At 41.2% G+C, this 23,268-nt stretch overlaps 1 protein-coding gene across 1 annotated transcript in view; it reads right to left on the reverse strand.

The window, feature by feature from the left end:
* Positions 1 to 23,268, reverse strand: part of slc8a4b (solute carrier family 8 member 4b) — a 91,328-nt gene that overhangs the window by 43,885 nt on the left and 24,175 nt on the right. Inside the window, exon 11 of the mRNA XM_034164115.1 lies at positions 19,968 to 20,160. Within this exon, the coding sequence (XP_034020006.1) occupies positions 19,968 to 20,160 (193 nt within the window). The remainder of the gene's footprint in view (positions 1 to 19,967; positions 20,161 to 23,268) is intronic.

A 23,268-nucleotide genomic window follows, 5' to 3' on the forward strand; every position in this document is an offset into this window, starting at 1 on the left:
GATCTGTGATGGGGGGAATAAGAGTGAAGGGATGCCACAGAAGGAAGACGGATGAAGCCAAAAACGAGAGGTTAATAAAGCAGGAGAAGCACTGTTGAGGAATGAGCAGATCAGGACCAACTTGGATACTTGGACAGAGTTAGAGGAAGCAATGAAGATGATGAAGGAAGAAGAGAAGGACAGAGAGAAATTGACTGACACGTAATGACACAGGTGTGTTTGTGAAGAAACTATTATATACAAAACAAAGACAGAAAGCAATGAGAACTTTTGTGAGTCCCATCATCTCTTCCATGAGCTATTTGTGATTCAATCACAATGACATCAGTCACTCACTCACTCTCTTTCTTTCTTATCATGCCAGATTATCCGGTGTGAGTCCAGTCTGAAGCGACCAGCTTCATCAATCTGATGCTGTAGCATTCATCATGTCAAAGTCTGGTTTCTGAAAGGACAGTCCAAGACCTGAAGCAGATCACGGGTTTATCACCCCAGTAGAGCCGTGTTACTGTTTCCACATCTATCAGTGACTTAAATAATAAATTACTATTGTAGGAACTCATTAATTGCATCCTGGCCAGGATGGTCCACTGCATCCTCCAGGTGACAAATAATTCTCTTTTGTGGGTTGGTGGTGGGATAGGCCCTTCTACCACCGTAAAACATTCTGCACGGTCTTTGACCTGACCTGCATCGTGAGGGAAGATCAGCTTTGACATTTTGGCCTTGTGGACACTTTCTCTGGTCATGATCTAGCATGCAGGTGCCTCAGTGTTGAGGACCCCAGCAACTAGGAAAGACCAAGGGGATGTCCACGTAACACCTAGCTGCAGCATATATAGATGGCTGCTTTCAGGAGGGAAGGTTGTATGCAAAACTCACAGTAGCTTGGGAACATCAGAATGCAGCAACGTGCTCCCACACCTGACCTGATCCAAACTCATTAATGCACCGACAAGCAACACTGATGTGGACAAAGTACGTTTTTTGGCCCATTACGATTATTTCTGGTGAATTATTATGATGTTTCTCATGTACATATGGAAGTCCTTGCCATAGGACAGATCTGACACGCAAGACTGCATTATCATTACGCTTCACATTAAGCAGATGTCCTCAGAAAAGGAACTGATGTTGCAAAAAGAGAGGGCACTGCTCTGACTGAACTGAGCAATGCCCTCCAACCAATGTAAGAGAGAACTGTTTGGCAAAAATAACACTCCATTAAACAGACAGACCACATCATTGCCTTCTCTCCCCAAGATTTCCACACAATATGTGAGAAAATAATACACACATATCAGGAAAAATGGACAGTCTGACACCATGTGCTTCACCTTCTGTTCCCCCATGCTAGCTACCACACAGCACAAATGTAGTTGCTAACCAGTAAAAACTTACAGCAGTGGCTGTCATCTTTGCTAACAGTTTCACATTCTTTAATACTTTGGCCCTGGTGAAGCATAAAATGTTCCAAAAAACAGATACAGTTTGCAGTAACTTACAAGACAATTGCTTACGAGCACAACCCAGCTTTTGGACAGCCAGCCATATTAGTTGGCACTGCCACAGAATCTAAAACAACTATTCCACAGAGCACCATTCCTTCCCGTTTACTCTTGAATAGCAACTCTGGGCACATTTTGAAGGATCATAGTAACTTGATCCATCTTTGTCAATCTTGAAGTAACTTGGTATACATAGTATATATGCATTTTAAGGCTAACCTGGCCTACATGTCACTGCGGCCACGAGCCCCAAGCTCTCTTTAGCCGGGAGCGGTTCCACCTCTATATCCTTTCACTAAGGTACTTATATGATGTTTCCATATACATTTCAGCACGCTTTAACTTTTTCTTGTTCTTTTTTAATAATATTATTATATTTGTGATAAAAATGGAGGAGTGGGATAAAATTAGCTAAACCTAACAGCTAACGTTAGCTTAACTAGCCGGCTGCGGCACCATTTATCATAGCTAATAATATAGTCGGTTCTGTTCTGTTTTGGAAGCCGATGTTAATGTACACTTTTGTTTACATTTGTTGTTATATATATTTGTTAATACCATTATTGTAGGATTAAACTACGCTATTGTACTTTATACACTAGTTACTGGCTTTGTTTAACCTTGTTGGCTAGCAAGGTACGGTTGGATTATTAACGGCTAATTTAACGGTAGCTCATCTAGCTGTAGTTAGCTTTTTTTCGTGATTTACATTTTTATTTTACATGGTGTAGATTTTTAATGATTCTTCATTTTATAGGTTCTTTAATAGATATCAACATATAGTATCTAAGTTTGGGTTTCCATTAGATAGCATATAAAATATGTATTTTGTCTTCCTATAGTAAGCTAGCAGGATGAACTTTAGATACTTAAAACATATTACATCATTGCTTCTGTTTCTGTAATAAAATAACCATATTTATAGCTTAGCCTATTAGCCATAATTTAATTTTACTACTAGTCTACAGACTAGGTATACGTATAATACAATCTTCTCCTGTATGAATATTTAGGTTTTAGAAGCTAACACCTATAATATTATGTAGTAACTAGATTTCTTGTATATGTTGTTTACTACCGTTATTGTGTAAATATCACTTATATACATGATGTCCATTTTCTTGAGCCATTTGGGTGGGTAGGGAGAGTTCCCATGGGATAAAAAAGGGTTTCAACCTACCATCCCTGGTTCTCAAGCCCAGGCACCTAAGTGGCTCTACTCTATTCTACTCTTCTATTCTACTCTTCTTCTGTTTTTCTTTAGATATTTACAACCCCTGGCAAAAATTATGGAATCACCGGCCTCGGAAGATGTTCATTCAGTTGTTTAATTTTGTAGAAAAAAAAGCAGATCACAGACATGACACAAAACTAAAGTCATTTCAAATGGCAACTTTCTGGCTTTAAGAAACAATATAAGAAATCAAGAAAAAAAAATTGTGGCAGTCAGTAACGGTTACTTTTTTAGACCAAGCAGAGGGGAAAAAAATATGGACTCACTCAATTCTGAGGAATAAATTATGGAATCACCCTGTAAATTTTCATCCCCAAAACTAACACCTGCATCAAATCAGATCTGCTCATTAGTCTGCATCTAAAAAGGAGTGATCACACCTTGGAGAGCTGTTGCACCAAGTGGATTGACATGAATCATGGCTCCAACACGAGAGATGTCAATTGAAACAAAGGAGAGGATTATCAAACTCTTAAAAGAGGGTAAATCATCACACAATGTTGCAAAAGATGTTGGTTGTTCACAGTCAGCTGTGTCTAAACTCTGGACCAAATACAAACAACATGGGAAGGTTGTTAAAGGCAAACATACTGGTAGACCAAGGAAGACATCAAAGCGTCAAGACAGAAAACTTAAAGCAATATGTCTCAAAAATCGAAAATGCACAACAAAACAAATGAGGAACGAATGGGAGGAAACTGGAGTCAACGTCTGTGACCGAACTGAAGAAACTGCCTAAAGGAATTGGGATTTACATACAGAAAAGCTAAACGAAAGCCATCATTAACACCTAAACACAATAAAAAAACAAGGTTACAATGGGCTAAGGAAAAGCAATCATGGACTGTGGAAGACTGGATGAAAGTCATATTCAGTGATGAATCTCGAATCTGCATTGGGCAAGGTGATGATGCTGGAACTTTTGTTTGGTGCCATTCCAATGAGATTTATAAAGATGACTGCCTCAAGAGAACATGTAAATTTCCATAGTCATTGATGATATGGGGCTGCATGTCAGGTAAAGGCACTGGGGCTATGGCTGTCATTACATCATCAATAAATGCACAAGTTTACGTTGATATTTTGGACACTTTTCTTATCCCATCAATTGAAAGGATGTTTGGGGATGATGAAATCATTTTTCAAGATGATAATGCGTCTTGCCATAGAGCAAAACTGTGAAAACATTCCTTGCAAAAAGACACATAGGGTCAAAAAATAGTCTGGATCTTAATCCAATTGAAAATCTTTGGTGGAAGTTGAAGAAAATGGTCCATGACAAGGCTCCAACCTGCAAAGCTGATCTGGCAACAGCAATCAGAGAAAGTTGGAGCCAGATTGATGAAGAGTACTGTTTGTCACTCATTAAGTCCATGCCTCAGAGACTGCAAGCTGTTATAAAAGCCAGAGGTGGTGCAACAAAAAAGCCAGAAAGTTGCCATTTGAAATGACTTTAGTTTTGTGTCATGTCTGTGATCTGCTTACTTTCTACAAAATTAAACAACTGAACGAACATCCTCCGAGGCCGGTGATTCCATAATTTTTGCCAGGGGTTGTAGATATACCTTAGTGTACACTAGTAGAGTTCTACCTTACAATGGGAATGTATTATAGAAGACATACCTTACTGAATTTTAATAGTAGTTACAACAATCATCGACACCAGATTTGAAATCGGGATCCAACTTTTGAAGTGTTCAGTTCATCGCTCGTTAATCCAAAAATGTCAGCTCAGTGGAGGTCTGTCTTTACCTAATTTGCTATTTCATTACTGGGCAGCTAACATTCAAAAATACATTAACTGGTTGAAAGATCCTCATACAACTTGGCGTCAGTTAGAAGCTCAGTCGTGCTTATCTCCTTCTCTCCATGCCTTATTATTTTCATCCCTCCTTGTGTCCCTGTCTCAAAACACAGATAATCCTGTTGTATTTGCCTCTCTTAAAATATGGTATCAATTTTGACTTCACTTCAAATGTGTTTCTGCTTCTGCTCTTGGCCCTTTATGTAATTACGTCCACCAAGGACATAATAAAATCAATGGCATTTATTTATTTGTCTCTTTGTCTGTTTGTTAGCAGGATTACATCAAAACTACTGTGTGGATTTTGACAAAATTTTCACCACAGATAGATATTAGACCATGGAAGAAGCCATTAAATTTTGGAGATGATCCAGATCTGGATCCAGATTCTGGATCAAGTTTTACTTTATATAGGCTTTGAAGGATTACTGTTAGCAGGATTATGTCAAAACTCCTGTACGGATTTTGACAAAATTTTCACCACAGATAGATAATAGGCTATGAAAGACTTCATTACATTTTGGAGGTGATCCAGATCTGAATCTGGAAACTGGATCAACATTTCATTTATATACGCTTTAAAGGACTACGTCAAAACTGCTTCACAGATTCTCACCAAATTAGCACCACAGATAGATATTATGGCATGAAAGACTCCACTCAGTTTTGGAGGTAATCCAGATCTGTACCCAGATTCTGGATCAACATTCACTTTATATAGGCTTTGAAGGATTACATCAAAACTACCTCACAGATTCTCACCAAATTTTCACCACAGATAGATATTAGGCCATGGAATACTCCAGTAAATTTTGAAGGTGATCCAAATACGGATTCTGGATCAAGATTTCACTTGATAATACGCTTTGAAGTAATACATAAACTACTTCATGGATTCTCACCAAATTTGCACCACAGATAGATATTAGGGCATGGAAGAGTTCACTGAATTTTGGAGGGGATCCAGATCTGGATTGGTGGAAGTCAGAAATCTCTGATTGCTCTTGTTATCGCCTCTTTCCTCCTTCCTTCGTAGATGCTGCATTTCATTTATGGGTAAGAAGGGCCTTAAATGTTTCTGTGATGTTTTTAGGGATAATGTCTTTCTTGGGAATGCACAATGTCTAATTAAAAATAAAAAATATGTGTGTGTGGATTGGGAGGTCTGGGCGGCTTTGCTTGAGCTGCTGCCCCGGCGACCTGACCTCGGATGAAGTGGAAGAAAATGAATGGATGGATGGATGGATGGATGGACATTGTGCATTCTACCATTTTTCCTGAGTTCCATACTCAGCCCCCTAAACATCCTTGGGAGGACCTCTTGAATTTAGGCCCCATAAGACAGCTTTTGTATCACAGATATATAATCTTGTTCTTTCAATGGACAATCATCTAGTCAATAAAATATCGGCAATTGGAAACAAAAGTTGAGTCTGGAGTTCATGGAAGATTTCTGGAATTTCTGATTTCTGAAATATGCTTCATTACATTGCAGGAGTAATGCTGCATGTTGCTGGAACTTCATTGAGTTCAATCACACAGTCTCATGAGAAAAGACTTGAGAAGTCTAACTTCTAGTCAAGAAGAAAAACAGAAAAAAAAAAACATGTCAAAGCTGCCCTCGCTGACCCACCCTGAAGATTCTACTTTCGCCTTGCTGGTCAGTGAACCAAACACAGAGACCTTTAATGTGGGTTTGGCTCAGCAGGGAGGTGGCTGTTAATACTACAGGAGAGCAGATGGACAGCAGAGAGGGGCAGCGGGTGTCTCTGTACCCTGGTGAGGCTCTAATCATGAACATGGAAGAGCAGGGAGCCAGAGTTGCTCCAGTTCCATGGGGGGGGGGGGGGGGTTTGTCCAAACCAGAATTACAGGGTGTGGCAATCCACACAGTTTGATGACAAAGCTTTGTGGCCAAGACTCTGACCATAGGGTGTATTTGTACAGAGAAAATTGTTGAGACTACAGGGCTTAAAAAAACTGCTGGAGGATGCTAAGAACTACATATAAACCAAAACCCACTATAAAACACAACTAGAATCCAACTATGCCAAAAGCAACCCAGCCCAGGCAGGAGGTGATCCAACACAACCTTCAACGGCTCAACTCCCTGACAGACAAACCGCTGTATTATTAGATCATATTGTTAAAAGTCAAGGGAATACATCTGTTCAACAACATGCCATCAATAGCAGGTTTGCGGAGTAATATGTAGACAGAACATAAAAAAGAAAAGAGTTACTGTGTATTTTCTGGATGTAGATGCATCCTCAAGCACTGCCACCAAGTGAACCAGTGAATGTTACTGATATTTGAAATGCCAGTAACCACGAGGACTCCCTTTGAAAAGTAAGCCTGTATGAAATCACATCGTCTCGTACCAAATTCAACTATTTTACAGTAGAGCCTATCATCCCTGCGTATCGGATTGTTTTATAAGGGGGAGATGCACACCCTAAGCGTCTTCTTTCTTCGGAACTGAAGGCATGAGATAATGTCTAAATAATTAGTTAATTTGGTATTCTTTGTATTTTAACCCTTTTAAATGAGTAGCAAGAATAAACTCAAAGTTTTTCTATGACAGAGATTAAACAGAAAATATGGCAAATGTGTAACCACAGGAAACTAACTTACAGGCCTGTCACACCTTGAGGATTTAGCCAGCGTATGCTGATATACGAAAAATACACGGAATAGTTTGGCTTACATCTAATAAGTTATGGATACGTTTTGTGTAAGTTAACAACACATTGAAGCACGCTGGTATGCGGCATATTACGGCAAGTACGTTGAAAAATTTTGAACATGGACAATATTTTCTACGCATGCAAGCATAGGGCTGATACGTCCCACATATGCGGGCCATAAGTTGTAGGTAAGTTATGCCATTGTTGACACACTGTCAATCGAGAGGCTAAACAACTGAAAGCTGCAGTCTTCATGCAAACAGTTCAGACTGTTTCAAATATTAAAATCATTCACACACAGAGTAAATATAAAGTCTTAATATTACCCGTTCATTTCAGTCAGATTCATCATCACAGCCTGATGGAAACTCCATACAGTGTCCTGATTTTGGAAAATGACATTTGAAAATACTTTAGTTCCTCGTTATGGCTGAAGAAATGTAGCATTTTAAAAGAAGTCCCTCTGGGTTTTGTCTCTCAGCCTGTACCAGAGAATGCCGGTGCGTTGTACCACAACAACACAATTAACTTAATTTAAAAGGTGAAACAGTCACGGTGCCTCATTCACGTCAGTGTTTATCACAGGCATCAGTCAATTCTTCAGAATTCTGCATGCAATGAAAATAAATCCAATTATCCACCAAGACAGAAACAAAATAAAATTTAAGTTACTCTGTTTGGCCTCCATGTGTAGCAGAGAGGCCGCGCAAAAGTCTATGTGCGCTTGATAACATGCTTGTTAATATTTATTTATTTTTTATTTATTCAGTGTTTTACCAGGTAAGTCAATTGAGAACACTTTCTCATTTACAATGACGACCTGGACAATATCTGCGTGCCTCGCCTGTCAAACAAAAGGGTTCTGCCGGCGGTGGAAATGCAAACCAAGCCAGACTTAACTTGTCCAACCCGTACCATACCAGCCCGTACCGCTCAGAGGAAATGGGGCTGTCAGCATATGGCGGCTAAATCATCATGGTGTGACAGCTGCATAACTTATTCCACGTATCCAGCGTATTCGCCACATTTTTCATGAGTCAGCTACATCGTCAAGGTGTGACATGGTCCTTACATAGATAAATTGAAAAGTCTGCGTTAGCAACCATTGCTACGTTACAGACACCAGCACCAGTGTGACTCCATGATTGTTCCCTAATAATTGGAATCCTAATGTCTACTAGGTCCCTTGGCAATCTGAGGAAATGCCATGTGTTAGCCTCTGAATGGTAACAGCGACAGATTGTTAAGCTCAATACCAGCACTGCTCAGTCACATGTCTGACACGGGCTCTGAGGCCCGTTGGTGCCGGTACTTATACACAGACTCCATAGCATCAAGCAGGTGAGAGAGCACGACTCTCTCCGAGAGGTAAGTAAGTAAGTAAGGTTTATTTATATAGCACCTTTCAAGATAGAAATCACAAAGGTGCTTCACATAAGAACAAAGAAATTTAAAGCAGCCGAAACATAGAACCATAAAACTAGGTAAAAGCCAGCCTATACAAAAGGGTCTTTAGCTTCACTTTAAATGTTTCAACAGAGTCCACGGAGCGTAGGTCCAAAGGCAGTGCATTCCACATTTTAGGTGCCACCACCTCGAAAGCACAGTCTCCCCTGGTCTTCAGTCTTGTCCTAGGCACAACCAATAGGCCCAGGTCCGAAGACCTCAGAGACCTGCTTGTCACATATGGCTGTAATAGCTCGGTGATATAAGATGGCATTTGACCATGCAGAGCTCTAAAAGTCAGTACTAGAATTTTAAATTGGAGTCTGAAATGGATGGGGAGCCAGTGCAAGGAGGAGAGGATTGGGGGTATATGTGACCTCTTTGATGACCTCGTCAGCAGCCTTGCAGCCGCATTCTGAACCGTTTGTAAGCGGTCCAAAGAGGACTTGCTAAGGCTAAAAAATAGTGAGTTACAGTAATCCAGACGTGACGACACAAGTGCATGAATGATCATCTCCAACTCCGCCCGAGACACAATGCTGCGCAGACGGGCAATATTACGCAAATGGAAAAAACAAGACTGTGCCAGGCGGGTATCATACGCGTCAAAATTGAGAGAGTGATCGAACGTAACACCCAAGTTTCTCACTGCTGAGCGAACAAAAGGGGCCAGAGAACCAAGATTCCCAACCACAGTGGGAACAAACTCGTCAGGGGCACAAACAAGGACCTCAGTTTTTGTTATATTTAAAGACAAATATTTGGCCACCATCCAGCCACCAATAACCTCAACACAGCTCTGAAGAGCAGATACCCTAGACACCGTTTGAGGAGTGAATGAAATATACAGCTGGATGTCATCCGCATAACAGTGGTAGGAGACATCTTTAAAACTGCTCAAGACATGACCAAGTGGGAGCAAATATAGAGCAAACAATATAGGTCCCAGAACAGAACCTTGAGGCACACCACAGGATAGCATGGCAGAGGAGGACATAAATTTACCAGTAGCAACAGCGAAAGTCATGCGTGAAAGATAAGATAAAAACCAGTCCAGAGCAGACCCAGAAATGCCCACCCAAGTCCTTAGTCTCTCAACTAAAACTCCATGATCCACCGTGTCAAAAGCTGCAGAGAGATCTAAAAGGACAAGTACAGAATATTCACCTGCGTCTGCACATTAAAATATCGTTTGAAACTCTGAGAAGGGCAGTTTCTGTAGAGTGCAAGTGACGGAACCCAGACTGGAATTTATCAAGAATATTAACACCAGTCTGACACAGGTTACTTTGCCAGCCAAGGCTTGTACCCATTTAATGGTACAGAAGGAAATACGAGGGCTGTCAATAAAGTATAGGTCCTTTTTGTTTTTTTCAAAAACTATATGGATTTCATTCATATGTTTTTACGTCAGACATGCTTGAACCCTTGTGCGCATGCGTGAGTTTTTCCACGCCTGTCGGTGACATCATCCGCCTGTGAGCACTCCTTGTGGGAGGAGGAGAGGATATTCCACTGTTAAAGGAGATTTTTTTAATGAAAGACGTGCGGACGGGTCCGCGCATCGGGACGCAGCCAGCGCGGTGCGGCGTAACAGGAAAAACACCTCCGTGTTGATAACCATTTGTAAAATCCAGGCGGCTTTTGATGGCTTTCAGTGGAGTGAGTATATGAGAAATTGTTTAACAGCTGGACATGTTCCAACTTGTCCTTAAGGCTTCCAACAGAGGTGTTTTTCCAGTGGTGGAGCGTCGCGGCGGCTGCGAGCAGACGCTGCAATCCGTCCGCACGTCTTTCATTAAAAAAATCTCCTTTAACAGTGGAATATCCGGATAAAATGCTGAAACCGACTTCTTCTGAAACTTCTCTGTTCTCTCACGACATCCTGGATCAATAGAGCCTGAAATGTGGAGGTTTTCAGCTTGAAACAGGCTGACGACAGCGCCTGGGAGCGCTGCGCGACGTCCCGCTCTGTGGGAAGTCCTTAAAGCGACAGTATCACCTCAAAATCTCTCATCAGCCGTTAAAATTTTCACCGAAAACCAGCTTAATTTTTCGAACCGTGTCCACTTCGATGTGCCTCACAGGTTTAGAAAAAATTTTGATCAAACAAAGCGCCAGTCTCTCAGCAACTTCTCAGACAAAGGAATTCCGACGAGGGGCTGGACGACTCCTCCCACAAGGAGTGCTCACAGGCGAATGACGTCACCGACAGGCATGGAAAAACTCACGCATGCGCACGAGGGTTCAAGCATGTCTGACGTAAAAACATATGAATGAAATCCATATAGTTTTTGAAAAAAATAAAAAGGACCTATACTTTATTGACAGACCTCATATAAACTAAAATATATCCGCACAGAGCTGCCAAGGTTAATGTGAAAGTGTGAGCTGGCTCAACACAACACCATTTTGGATTTTAACAGTCCAAAGCACTGCTGTAAAACCCTTAACTACCGCTGTCAGGTTGTTTGCATCATCTTAGACCAACAAATCAATAGGCTTTTCTACTACAAGACCGCAAGAGACAAAGAGGGGGGAAAGCCAGAAGTGTGTATTTACACTGGTTTGAAATTGAGTTCGGCAGAGCCAGAGGTGCTCCGTGGCTTTATGTGCGAGGCGCTGCCAGTCAAAATTCTCCAGGGCTGAGTAAAATGCGGATCGGCAAAGAGCAGACGGAGCGTGCCGTGATGATTTCCGTTGGCTGCTGAGACATAGTGCACACAAACACACCGAGACTGGAAGCTTCTGAAGTTAAGAATTTTCACTTAAGCGACTTAACTTTGACAGCTATGACATGCAGAGAGGAGTAATGACGGAGCGAGTTAGGAGGCGATGGCAGGGAGGAGATAATAGAATCAAAAAATAGGGAAAAGGAGGAGAAACAAGATGAGGCTGGAAAAGAGGGAGGGAGGCTGACATGAACGTGCACTCTATTTCTTTGCCTTTATTCACTTTGCTGTCTTCTTTATCATTCCATCTCTCTTTATCACAGTCTCTCCTCGTTCCCCCTTTGTATTGTAGAACAACACTGACTTGGCTAAAATTTCATTTGTTCTGAGTCTTTAATTTTCATATTTCATTTGGCCAATTAATACTTTCATTAAAAAAAATAACCTGCGCATCTGATATTGTCAATGCTTTTGCAAACTCACATATTATGGAGAATAGTCTTTATATTCCCACTATTTAAACTTTAGACACAAGGGTGAAAAATAAATCCTGACAATACTAGCAATTTATTAAACAACAAAGCCCTTTCTCCTTTTTCCTTTGTCAATGACTCCCCTTTTTTCTTTTTTTTTTCTTTTTGGTTTTCAACTAAGCAAATTAATTTATTTCAAGGTTTCCCTATCATGACATCAGAATGTAGGGCTGCCCGTGCAAAGCTGGAAGCTGCTGTGCCTGAAATTTTTAAGAAATGCACTATCTATGATAACAGTAAAATGAAGTTTCTGTGACTAAGTCTGCCCGTTTGCTGCAGGTAGTAAAACTAAATGTGTAAAGCTACTGCTGCAAATTCAACTTCTTTAATGTAAACGCATTTGCACTCAGGTTGCACGCCCACAAGATAGCAGCAAAGACTTAAACATACCCCAAATGGATGTGCATTCTGCATTTAGACAGCTACTTGCACTCTCAGACCGGTGGTAAAATGCAGTACAAACTGTGTGATAACAAACATCTGCTACTTTGAGCCAATAAGTCAGCTACTATCTAGGTTTAGGTTATGACGTTACTATGGTTGAGTACTAAATCTGATGCATAAATACAACCAGCAGGAACTTGTAACCATAATGACATAAACATAGAGCACCTACAGCCTCACAGTTTCAGTATTAGATTCACAACATGCTAACATCTCTATAACCTATTTCTTGTGTCAGACTGCACTTTTTAATAATTGGTGCAGCGGTACAAATGATGATTAGACTATAATCCATATCCATGCTGCTGCACAAAAGATAATAGTGTCATTATCCACACTGCGAACCGTGGATAATGAGCCAGTCATTATCCTTGGGTAATGGTTGTGACTGTTCAGGTGTCTACTCAGTCGTATGTGATAAACAGAAGGTCGTGATTTTCAGTACATATGCAACCTAAGGCAATGATTGGATGCTTTTGGGAGTTGGTGACTTCAGATGGACCTTTGGTACCAGTGGAAGGACTCTGTGTCAAACAAGCCATTACTTAGGCAGACTCAGGTGAGAACTGTCATTTGCATTGTGAGGGAACATCAGCATGACTGAGCTACAAATTTGATATTCTATTCGGAGTGTTTGAGGAGGAGGGGTTTGTCTTGCAGGGGGAAAGCACAAGCACATTAAATACTTGCCTCCTGCATGTGCTCTGATTTTAATAGACCTTTATGATGTCATAAAGTCTTTTCCACTCGCTTTAATAAGATCACTGAGCATTAGCACACAATTTGTGCTTGGATTTCTTTCATGTTGAGACAAAATCGTCTACAAGATCTGTTCTTACTTCTGGTACCCGATGTTTCAGAGAATTGTGCAACAGAGAATACGTCAGGTTTAAATGGACCCCTCTATATTGGAAAGCCCCTCCTTCCGTGACTCACTTACATACAAATCTCGCCCCACAGACACATAAGCATGTGTAAAGGTGATTATGAAGTGGAGGGGCCCTTAAAAGCTGCAGTGTGTCAGATTTTGTGTCATCTAGTGGTGAGGTTGCAGATTACAAGTCATGAATTTCCTTCCCTTCATATTTTCGCTTCTTTGACTATGGGGATTCTTGCTCTCTAGCTTTTTCTTGTGATAAGCAAAATGTATGAATCTCTATTTCATAAAAATCAGGTTTCTCAAATTTCTTAGCCTGCACGAGCAACTGTTGTGGAATTTCTGTGATGACGTCAGCAGAAAATGAGACAGGCGACGCAAGGAGCACTCAGGATTCAGACATACGATGCAGAGAGATTAAATTTTTGGTTGAAGCACAAAACAGTTGCACCTGGAGAAGTTCAAAGCCTTCTGGAGGATTCCAAATATTAGGAAACAATCACGGAGTCACACCACTGACTCCTGTTTTTTCTGCCTTCTTTCAGTGTGTCACCTTGAAGCAACAGACTCTTAAAGCCAGTATTACACTATGCTAAAGATGATAAAATACACACTTCAAGCACAAGTAACCTTTGTGTTATAGGCACAGAAAGATACACACTCACATTCTGTACCCACAGTACACACTTTGAGGATTTGGTAGTTCAGAGGAGGCTTTGTTTTGGTAACAGCTTTGGGTTAGTCACCCTACATTGGTGACAGATGGAGAAACAGGTTGCACATATCAAACACTTTACAAGAACTGTGACAAACTCGCTCACACTTTCCTCAAATTCCTCCATCTCACTCCCTCTAACACCATAAAAACATCTTGGCAAAAGCCAGCGTCTCCAAACCCACCAGCGAAGCCTGATCACAGCTCTTTTGACAGCTTTGTCACAAACATTAAGAAGTCAGGTTGCAACTTCAATAACACACAATGCAACATATCGCAGACACACGTACATGTTACCCCACAGAGAGTCAGATTTAATACAACAACATGACATCAATCCTGCAGTGTCGTTTTGTTGTATTTGCATGGTTGTTTACAGTTTACAAACCAAATTACTCCAGTTAAAGCCACATTACAAACTTGAATAACTGCTGATTTATTAATATTGCATGTTCTGCTTTCACATTCCCTTGTGTATTATTGTTAAAGTGTTTTGTACATTTTGAGGGGAGCGCCACACATTTTTGATAATGAATCGGCAAACAAAAGTTGGAGCTGCCCCCAATTTGGACAGGGTTTATTTCTGTCACTAAGGAACAGCAGTATTACAACTACTTGTTTGTGGGCAGCAACACAAATTTGCGCATCAATTAGAGCCAAATGAAACGGCGCAAAACTATCCCCAGGAAAACTAAAGTCCATACAGAAAACTGTGTTTCAGCATCATCTACTTGATGAGATACATATGGGAATTATGAAGGTATTTCTTGATTACCTCTGATTTGACCTTGACCTTAGACCTAGGCCCTTGACATGACCTCTTTTGAGGACATTCCATTGAGTTTATCCACCAAGTTTATTTCAGATTGTTCACTGCATTTTGAAGATATCAGCATGGACATTACACAATGACCTTCATTTGTCCTTGACCTTATACCTATGACTTTGACCTTTGTTATCATTTAATGTTACTACTGAGGAGTAGACAGTGACTTCTGATTTGACCTTGACCTTAGATGTATGACCTTGACATAACCTGTCTTATTAGTGGATTGTCCTGTTTAATTTATGCAGTTCCTTTGATTGAAATTGTTCTTTGCATTTTGAAGATATGATCATGAAAAGGAGACAGCAACCTCTGATTTGACCTTGACCTTGGATGTATGACCTTCGCATAACCTGTGCTATTAGTGGATTGGATGCATTTGGTTTGATTGAAATTGCCATGAACAGGAGACAGTGGCCTCAGAGTTGACCTTAACCTTAGACCCGTGACCTTCAAGTGACCTGCGTTACATCAACACCATCCACTCAGTTTGTCCACAAAATTTAATTAAATCTGATCTTTGCATTTTGAAAATATTATTGTGGACTGTAGGCAATGACCTCTAATTTGACCTTAACCTTTGGCTGATGACCTTTCCGTGACCTATGATAGGAGACAAGGGTCCAGCAACTTTGTTCACCAAGTGGACATAAAGTCATTGACATTGCATTTTCCTCTTTCCACTTTGCGGTGCTTTGCCTCCTGGAGGAATCAGGGTGAATCCAAAAGTCTCAGTGAATTACATTCAAATATTTGATCTTTGCTCGAAAATTTCACAGTCACACAAGTGTGACTGCAGTAATGCTCAGCAGAAATATGGCCTTTGAACTCTCATCCTAGGGATCCAAAAGTCATGGAAATGGCCATAAAATCAACACGGGATTTCTACAAAGAGTTTGTGAACATCTCTCTTTCTCTCCCTCCCTCGCTAACTTTGATTTAATTCCTTCCTCCGACAGTTCGGCTCTGGTGAGTTTTAAATGTTCCCCACAAAGTTTTGAAGCCATTTAATTCTCTCCCTCTTTTGAACAGAGAAAACAAGAAAAGTGACAGATTAATATGCAGCGCTTGAATGCAGGAAGTAGACAAAAGGAGCGAAAGAGGAGAAATGAAGGAAGAAATGTGTTGAGGATGAATGAACACGAGGAATACAAAGGAGGGAGGAGTGGACGATGAGTTATGACGGCGCTGTGAGCGAGTGAATTGGCATCAAGTCCTTTATTGGAATTTAGTTTACACAAGGATGGATGGATGGATGGACGGATAGATGGATGGATGGATGGATGGACGGACAGATGGAGAGAAGAAGATGAGGAGGAGGAGTACAGAAGAATAATAAAGAGGAGGTATGAAAGAAGGATAAGGACAGACTTTAAGGAGGTGAGGGAAGGTGTCAGGTAGAAGGAGCAGGAGGTGAGAGGGGAGTCTGACAGCGGAAATGAGTGAAGGTGAAAGAATAAAGAGTTGAAGATGATTGAAAATGAGGAGGTGGAAGAGTGCAGAAAAGGCAGAGGAGTCATTAAAGAGGAGAGGAAAGAAAAAAGTCTGTTAAAAAAAAACAATGAAACAAGCAATTAAAACAAAATTCTAATGTCATGAAAAGGAGTGTTTTTTTTTTCTTTTTTAGAAAGTATGATGAAAACGAGAGACGGAAAGAAAAAGGGCAAAGTGAAGGAAAGATGTGAAAAATAAATGCAGGCAGAAATGTGAGGAATGAAGCCCAAACAAAGAAGAAAGTGAGAAGAGAACAAAAGAATAATGAGCTCCCACGACACATTAAAGACAGATTTTCCTTTTCATGGATAGATGGATGGATGGATGAGAGGATGGGAGGATGCAAATGCGGATACTTAAAAGTGTACTCCCTTTTATCTTTTAACCATTGCAGTCACAAAAAAGGATTTTCTTTTGCACCAATATAAATTTGTTCCTTAGTATTCAAATAAAATGTGTCTAACAATTTTACTGCCAGTATGATGAAGCAATTTAGGATTTCAACCCCTGTGGGTTAAAATACAGTGACATGATTCCATGACACACTTAGAAACTCCATTTCCCAGCATGATATGCTGTAACGTTAGCTACATATGCTGGCGTTACAATCACAGAGCTGAAGAAACACCGTAGACCCCACAGGGAAAAAGAAGGCAAATGTAAACGGAAAGACGGGCAAACACATTTCACAAAAATGTTTTGCTGGATACCTGCTACGGTAAGACAGCGCTCACACAGGTCTGTTGTGTCAGTTGTCAGTAGTAACATTAATTACTATTAGTTGTAGAGCCCGACCAATATGGATGTTTTGAGGCCGATGCCGGTAACGATATTTGGATGAAAAAAAAATGCCGATAGCCGATAAATCAGCCGATATTTTTTAAATGAATAAAATGTCCTTTTTTGGACCCTTAACAAAAAAGGTATGAGCTAAAAGCTGAAGCTTTGTCCTCATATTGATTAACTTTATAACAGAGAAGAATTTTCAAGTTCAGAAAATGCAATCAAGAATTAAACCTTTGTGAAATTAGCAAATACATATCCTTAAAAAGAGTTATGAAATACATCTGATCTTACTACATAAAGTGAGTTAATCAAACTGAGTTGAACTGAAAGGGAGAAATGTAGGGTGAATGTAAGTGCAAAGTTATTACAAACAACATCCTTATAAACTTACTTGTATGCTTTTGTCAGCTGATCAGTGCAGTGTGACGGCGAACTACAATGGCCGGTGATGAACACATTTTTAAGCAGGGGTGTAAGCAGCTCTCAGTTGAATGGAGTCAGAGCTCCATCTACTGGAAAAATGGTGCAAGAACATTTTACATTGCCAACACAAACATTATTTCAGTAACTGTTCTGTTTATGAGAAATTATCGGCGTTCTATCGGCAAAATTTCGGCCGATAGTGAGTACTATGAAAAGGGCTTATATCGGCCGATAATATCAGCTGGCCGATATATCGGTCGGGCTCTATTTAGTTGCAATATTTGTCCAAATGAGTCAGTGGGAAGAGAAATGTTTTAGTGTTAGTAGATGCACCCTGAAAATACATTGCCAACAATACAATTAGGTGGCATTTTGTGATGCAACAGAATTAAAGTTGCTTTAGATTTCAACAAAGTAAATTTTGTGGAAAAAAAAATAAACAGGAAGGGAGAACACACGACATGAGCGTGCTGGAGCAACGGTATGAAGGAAGACAATGAGGAGATGAAAGACGAGAGAAAAAAGAGAGAAGAAAAAAGTGGGAAGTGAATCTACAGGAAGAATAGCTCAATATGCAAGAGGTGTTTCTACTTCTGTCCTTCTGTCACTCCCTCACTCACTCTTTTGCATGGCAACAAATGATTATTGATCAGACTTTCCCATCCTCTCAGCCAGCTCTTCCAAGGCACCAACTTCAATCAAGACCACGTCACAATGACAAACTCCCAGCTCACTCACCCAAACTCTCTAAGGTTTTCCAGCGTATGGACAAGGTGTCTTTCTGTGAGCGTCTGGGCTGTATAACACTTTAGATGGAGATGTTTGTGTCACTCCAAAGGAGTGATGCCACATTAATCAAACTCACTGTGTGTTTACTTCAGAGACTATCTGGTTTGTTAGTCTGCAGTTCACAAAACCTTCTTCTCAGAAGAGACTTTCACAAGCAGATACGGCTGGTGCGCTGAGAAACGATGCTCCTTCATTTGCAACATGAACCCATTGGCACCAGAATTCAAGGAGGAAAAAAAGCCTTGAAGATGACAGCAAGCCTTCACCCACAAAACACCACACCCTGAGGATTTGGGTACATAGTGAGTCAGTCCTGAGTCTACCTGTTGGAGCTGCCATCTAGGCCTTCAGTCTAGATCAGTTTAGGATAGAACAGTGCTACCAACTGAGCAACTGGTGAGGAAGACTATTTGAATCCATCACATAGAGAAGAAGAAAGAATCTCCATCTTGCTCAAAAGTTTTATCTACAGTCAGCCACAGATGAGCAGTTTCTTCAACACTAACCAACATTAAACACAATCAGGCTCAAACACACATGCAGACATTACTTCTATACACCTGCAAATATGCAAAGATAATTCCATTGCATATGCCACAACACAAGATAACTACAGTGACCCACACAAACACGGAGCGGGTGCTTTATCGGCCCCAGGGCGCCGTGTGGAAACTGCATTCCCAACAGTTTTATGTATTGGTCAATTTAACACAGCTAACATCAGCATGTTAAAAATGCATGTGCTCAAGGAGGCAGGGAGCAGTTTTGTGAGTGTGTGCGCATGTGCCTGTGTGCCCCTTAAGGAAGAGTTGGCAACCTTAAAGAGTGGCATTATTACAATGTTATCTCCAAATACAGACATTCACGTTCAGGATACGGGCTAAAGGCTTGATTAACTGGCAGTATTTCTTCTTCAACGTGTCCCCGTACGTGGCTCTCTCTATACTGCATACACTTAAAGTTCTGATGGCCGAACCCAGGAAGTCATTCAAAGCCTGGATGCTAGTCTTGATCCAGGACAATCACAAACACAGGCACTCTGATTCCTCACTCAGTTTATCAAATGGTGCAATCCATTGATTCCGCAAAGGTGACAGTGTCATGAACAAAGTCGAGCTCTGTAAACCTTTCCTCGCCAACAAAAACAACCTAAGCTGCTGGTTTCCACAATCCTACTCAACACCTAGTCTACGCAAGCACTGAACAGTGGAGGCGCCGGAGCATATCCCTGAGGATCACCCGTTTTGCTTCCTCTCTACACAGCACTTGCAGCACCTGACTACAATGTCCAGCAACTTCTAATTCTGAGAACCACCCTACATAGTGACTCCTGCTTTCCTATGGTACCATTGTAGTTAGGTGTAATTTTAGTGATAACTATAAGACAATAAAGACATGAGTAACTTGGAAGGCCACACAGTGATGAATTGTCAAATTTTTCTCAACACATGGACTGGGTTGGTCAATCACCAGCTATACTATCTCCTACTGGGCAACAGAATTTTCTCCTTGCCAAACAACTCCACAAATGTTTTTACTGAATTCAATGTTGGTCAATTTTGTGAATAAGCCATGAGACCTTTGACATTACATTCACCCTACTGTCCTCAACACTGTACTAGTTTCGTTCACAAGTATACAAATTTGAATATTCTGAAGAACCATTGCAAACTTCCAAGAGTCACTTGATAATTTTGTGACGTGAGAGTTGCTGTGTACATGTACTCACATGGTCTCATCATTCTGAAACTCCAGTTTGCCAGCGGTCAGTTCGTAGTCCTCCCCGCCCTTAGCAGTGCCGTCTACGGTCCGATACGGGACGGCTACCAAGCCTCTGGCTCCCGAGGTCCTGAGAACCTTCACCTCCATCACACCTACACTCTCACTAACCCTCTGACTGGCACTCTCAAAGGTAAATATACCTGAAGTGAAAGGAAAAACGAAGAAAGAAAGAAAGATCACAAGGGGGGAAACACTAGAAAGACGTGAAGGATGGGGTTAATTACGACCTACTTTGTGGAGGATGGGCTGCCTCTGTGGGGAGTACAGTAAATGCACGGGGAGGTTAACAGATTACACCTACTGTCTCAAGAGGAAAGCTAATAAGCGTGAGGAAGACACCCACTCTGCTCTCCGTACTGAAAAGACGGTACCACTGAAGGGACAGGAACTCTCTAACCTTCGTATTATTATGATGTCATATGATGGATGGTTTTAGTTTAGTGTGGCTTCCACGGTAATGTTGAGGTCATTACTATAACAAGGAAGAAAAAAAAACTGACTCACACATCGGCAGCTGAGATGATGCACTCGTATGTCACGGGAATAATGCTACAAAACTTGTCAGGTGCGTCTGAGCTGTGCAATATAGGGGATGTGACCAGTCACCATTAAGCAGAGATGAGAAATGGGTGGAATTCTGGGGAAGCAGCACCTTTTTTCATGTAGTTTTCCAGCTTTGAATAGAAGGGGAGTCACTAAATGAACTCTGGTCCCCTCCAGCTCTTGGCAAACTCTACATGCCTGACTGAGCTAATCAGATGTGGGGGGGGGGGAGTCAGAGATGGAAAATGGCTGGTGCTGGAAGTCCTATACAGGCCCCGGGGCCCTTTGGTGCACAAACCTATCCCGAGACCCCGTAGCATGAAACAGATGCTACGGTATGCAGGAATATGTTCAGGTACTAATTGGCCTCTGGGTCTGTACAGGACTTACTTCTGGGATGCCAGGTTACTTCTCCAACTAAGACCGGTGCAATTTACAGCTGTGTGAACTAAGACCATGCAGATGAAATCCAAGGCCACAGACAGGTAGCGTGACTGGGAATCAAATCCAGATCTACCCACTGGTCGTCCAACTCCTATCCCACTGAGCTGATTGCTCAGCTCTACTTTACGCCACCCAAAACAAAACCTGATTGACAACCATCCATGTAACCAGTGTTTTCACAATTCGGTCAAGTGACCACATAGAACACCAGCCCAGTCTCTGCCCAAGGTTAGAAGGTAGTCTTCTGAGTAGTGAACTGTATTTTCTATATTGGGATAAATTATCATCTTGCAATCAGAATATTGCCACAAAATATCCTCAACCTTCAAATTGCTGTAATTCTAAACACCACAATAACTAAAACATAATTATCTCCTATTTTTTTCACTAGTTGATGCCTGTAAGTGAGAACAGCTTTAGAAATTCTTTGAAAAGGACAAGTATCTGTTTCCTGACCAGTGGTGGGCACAGTTCAGCTAATCTGATAACAGATAATTATTGAAGCTAATGTTTTTGCTAGCGGATTAGCTTTTCAGATAAGTTTTAAAACCATCATCGAACCAGTTATTTTCCGATAAATTTAGTTCAGATAACTTTCAGTCCAAAAACATTTTTTTTTTTGCTGGTAAAGTGAGCAAAGTTTAACGGTCAAAAACGTTTGTAAACCCTCAAATCAAACATTTTAGTCCATCTGTTGTGTGTTTGTAGCAGACTGGCTGCCTGTCGCTTCCTGATGACATCATCATTAAGTGCAAAACGTAATTGGCCGATCGATGCAGGGAGCATTGTGGGTAGTGTAGTTCAGGTTCACTTTGGACATTACAGTGAGTGAGTCCGCTCGACACAAAAACAAAACAGACTAATTTTAACATTATTTCATTTTATTTCTTTGTGGCTGTAATTTAACCGCCAAGACTCGGTGGGGGAGAGGAGCTCTCACGCCACAGCTGTGTGTACAGAGGGACTTTTCTTCACGTTTACACACTATTTTGTATTTTTAAAAAGAGGACGCTTTATGTGGATTATTTTTTCAGAAGAATGCCACTGAAACTGTTGTGTGGGCTGCCAGAAGAGGAGGTACTGCTGGCCCACCACCAGAAGGCGCCCTGCCTGAAGTGCGGGCTTCAGGCACGAGAGGGCGCTGCCGCCTCAGGAACAAGCCGTGGTGACAGCTGTCACCCATCATCCGTGACAGCTGTCACTAATCAACACATCTGGTATAAAAGCAGGAAGACACCTCCACCAAACTGCTGAGATATCATCTTCATCTGGAGGTAATATCCTCAGCCTTTTGTAAATCTATTTATTGTGAGTGTTTGCAGGAGAACTGGTCGTTTTTGAGGAGACTGTGCAAGACGGCGCTCCTTTTCAGCTGAGACCGCTGCAACGCACTGAGTGAGAGGTGGAGGTGGCATTCCCACCAGTGTTACTGGGTGTTCACACACCCACCCTTTGACTGTCTTTTGCTTTCTGCCAGCAGTACCAGATCCGACACGCCGGGAAGGTGGCCACCTGGGGACTCCGGGACTTGGCGGCTCCAGTATTCCTCGGGTTCAGGTGACGGTGGAAATCATGTGGTTCCGGTTCGTTTCCAGACGGGCGTCTCCTATCATCGAGCCTGCCCACACGACACCTTTTATTAATTGACTGTTGCACATTCTGATTCTGCTGTGTTTGGTTGTGACATTCACACCAGTAAAGTGTTATAATTTGACTCCTTCCATTGTCCGTTCATTTACGCCCCCTGTTGTGGGTCTGTGTCACTACACTTTCCCAACAGAAACTAACAGGTAAGAATTTATATTTACTACGTGTATTTTACTCTGCCAGTCAATGCATTAATGGATGTATTTTGGGTTGTTTAAGCCGCAGAGTTCAAAGTGAATGAAAAAAACAGCAGCTTTTAGTTTGTAGATGACGTTGTATCTAATACCGAGATAAACTGTGACTTCTAATACTGTGTTTTACTGCTTTTGAAAGATGATGGCAGTGTTTGGGGTTTTATTTTTGTATTCATTCATTTTTCATGTGCTCTTATGTGTTTGTGATCCTTGAATTTACCCAACAGCGAAAAGTGAAACTACTTTATCAGAAGCCGACAGTGTAATCTGATGTGGCCGCGTCCGAATCAATACTAAAAGTTATTGGTTATCTGTAATAAAAATACATTTTTTTTAGCAGTTTATCAGTTTAGCGTCATAAAAGATAACTTTTCAGTTATCGGATTAATGGTTATCAAAGCTAACTTTTTGGTTAGCTGC

This window comes from Thalassophryne amazonica, chromosome 23 (assembly GCF_902500255.1).
Source record: "Thalassophryne amazonica chromosome 23, fThaAma1.1, whole genome shotgun sequence".
Lineage (NCBI taxonomy): Eukaryota > Metazoa > Chordata > Actinopteri > Batrachoidiformes > Batrachoididae > Thalassophryne > Thalassophryne amazonica.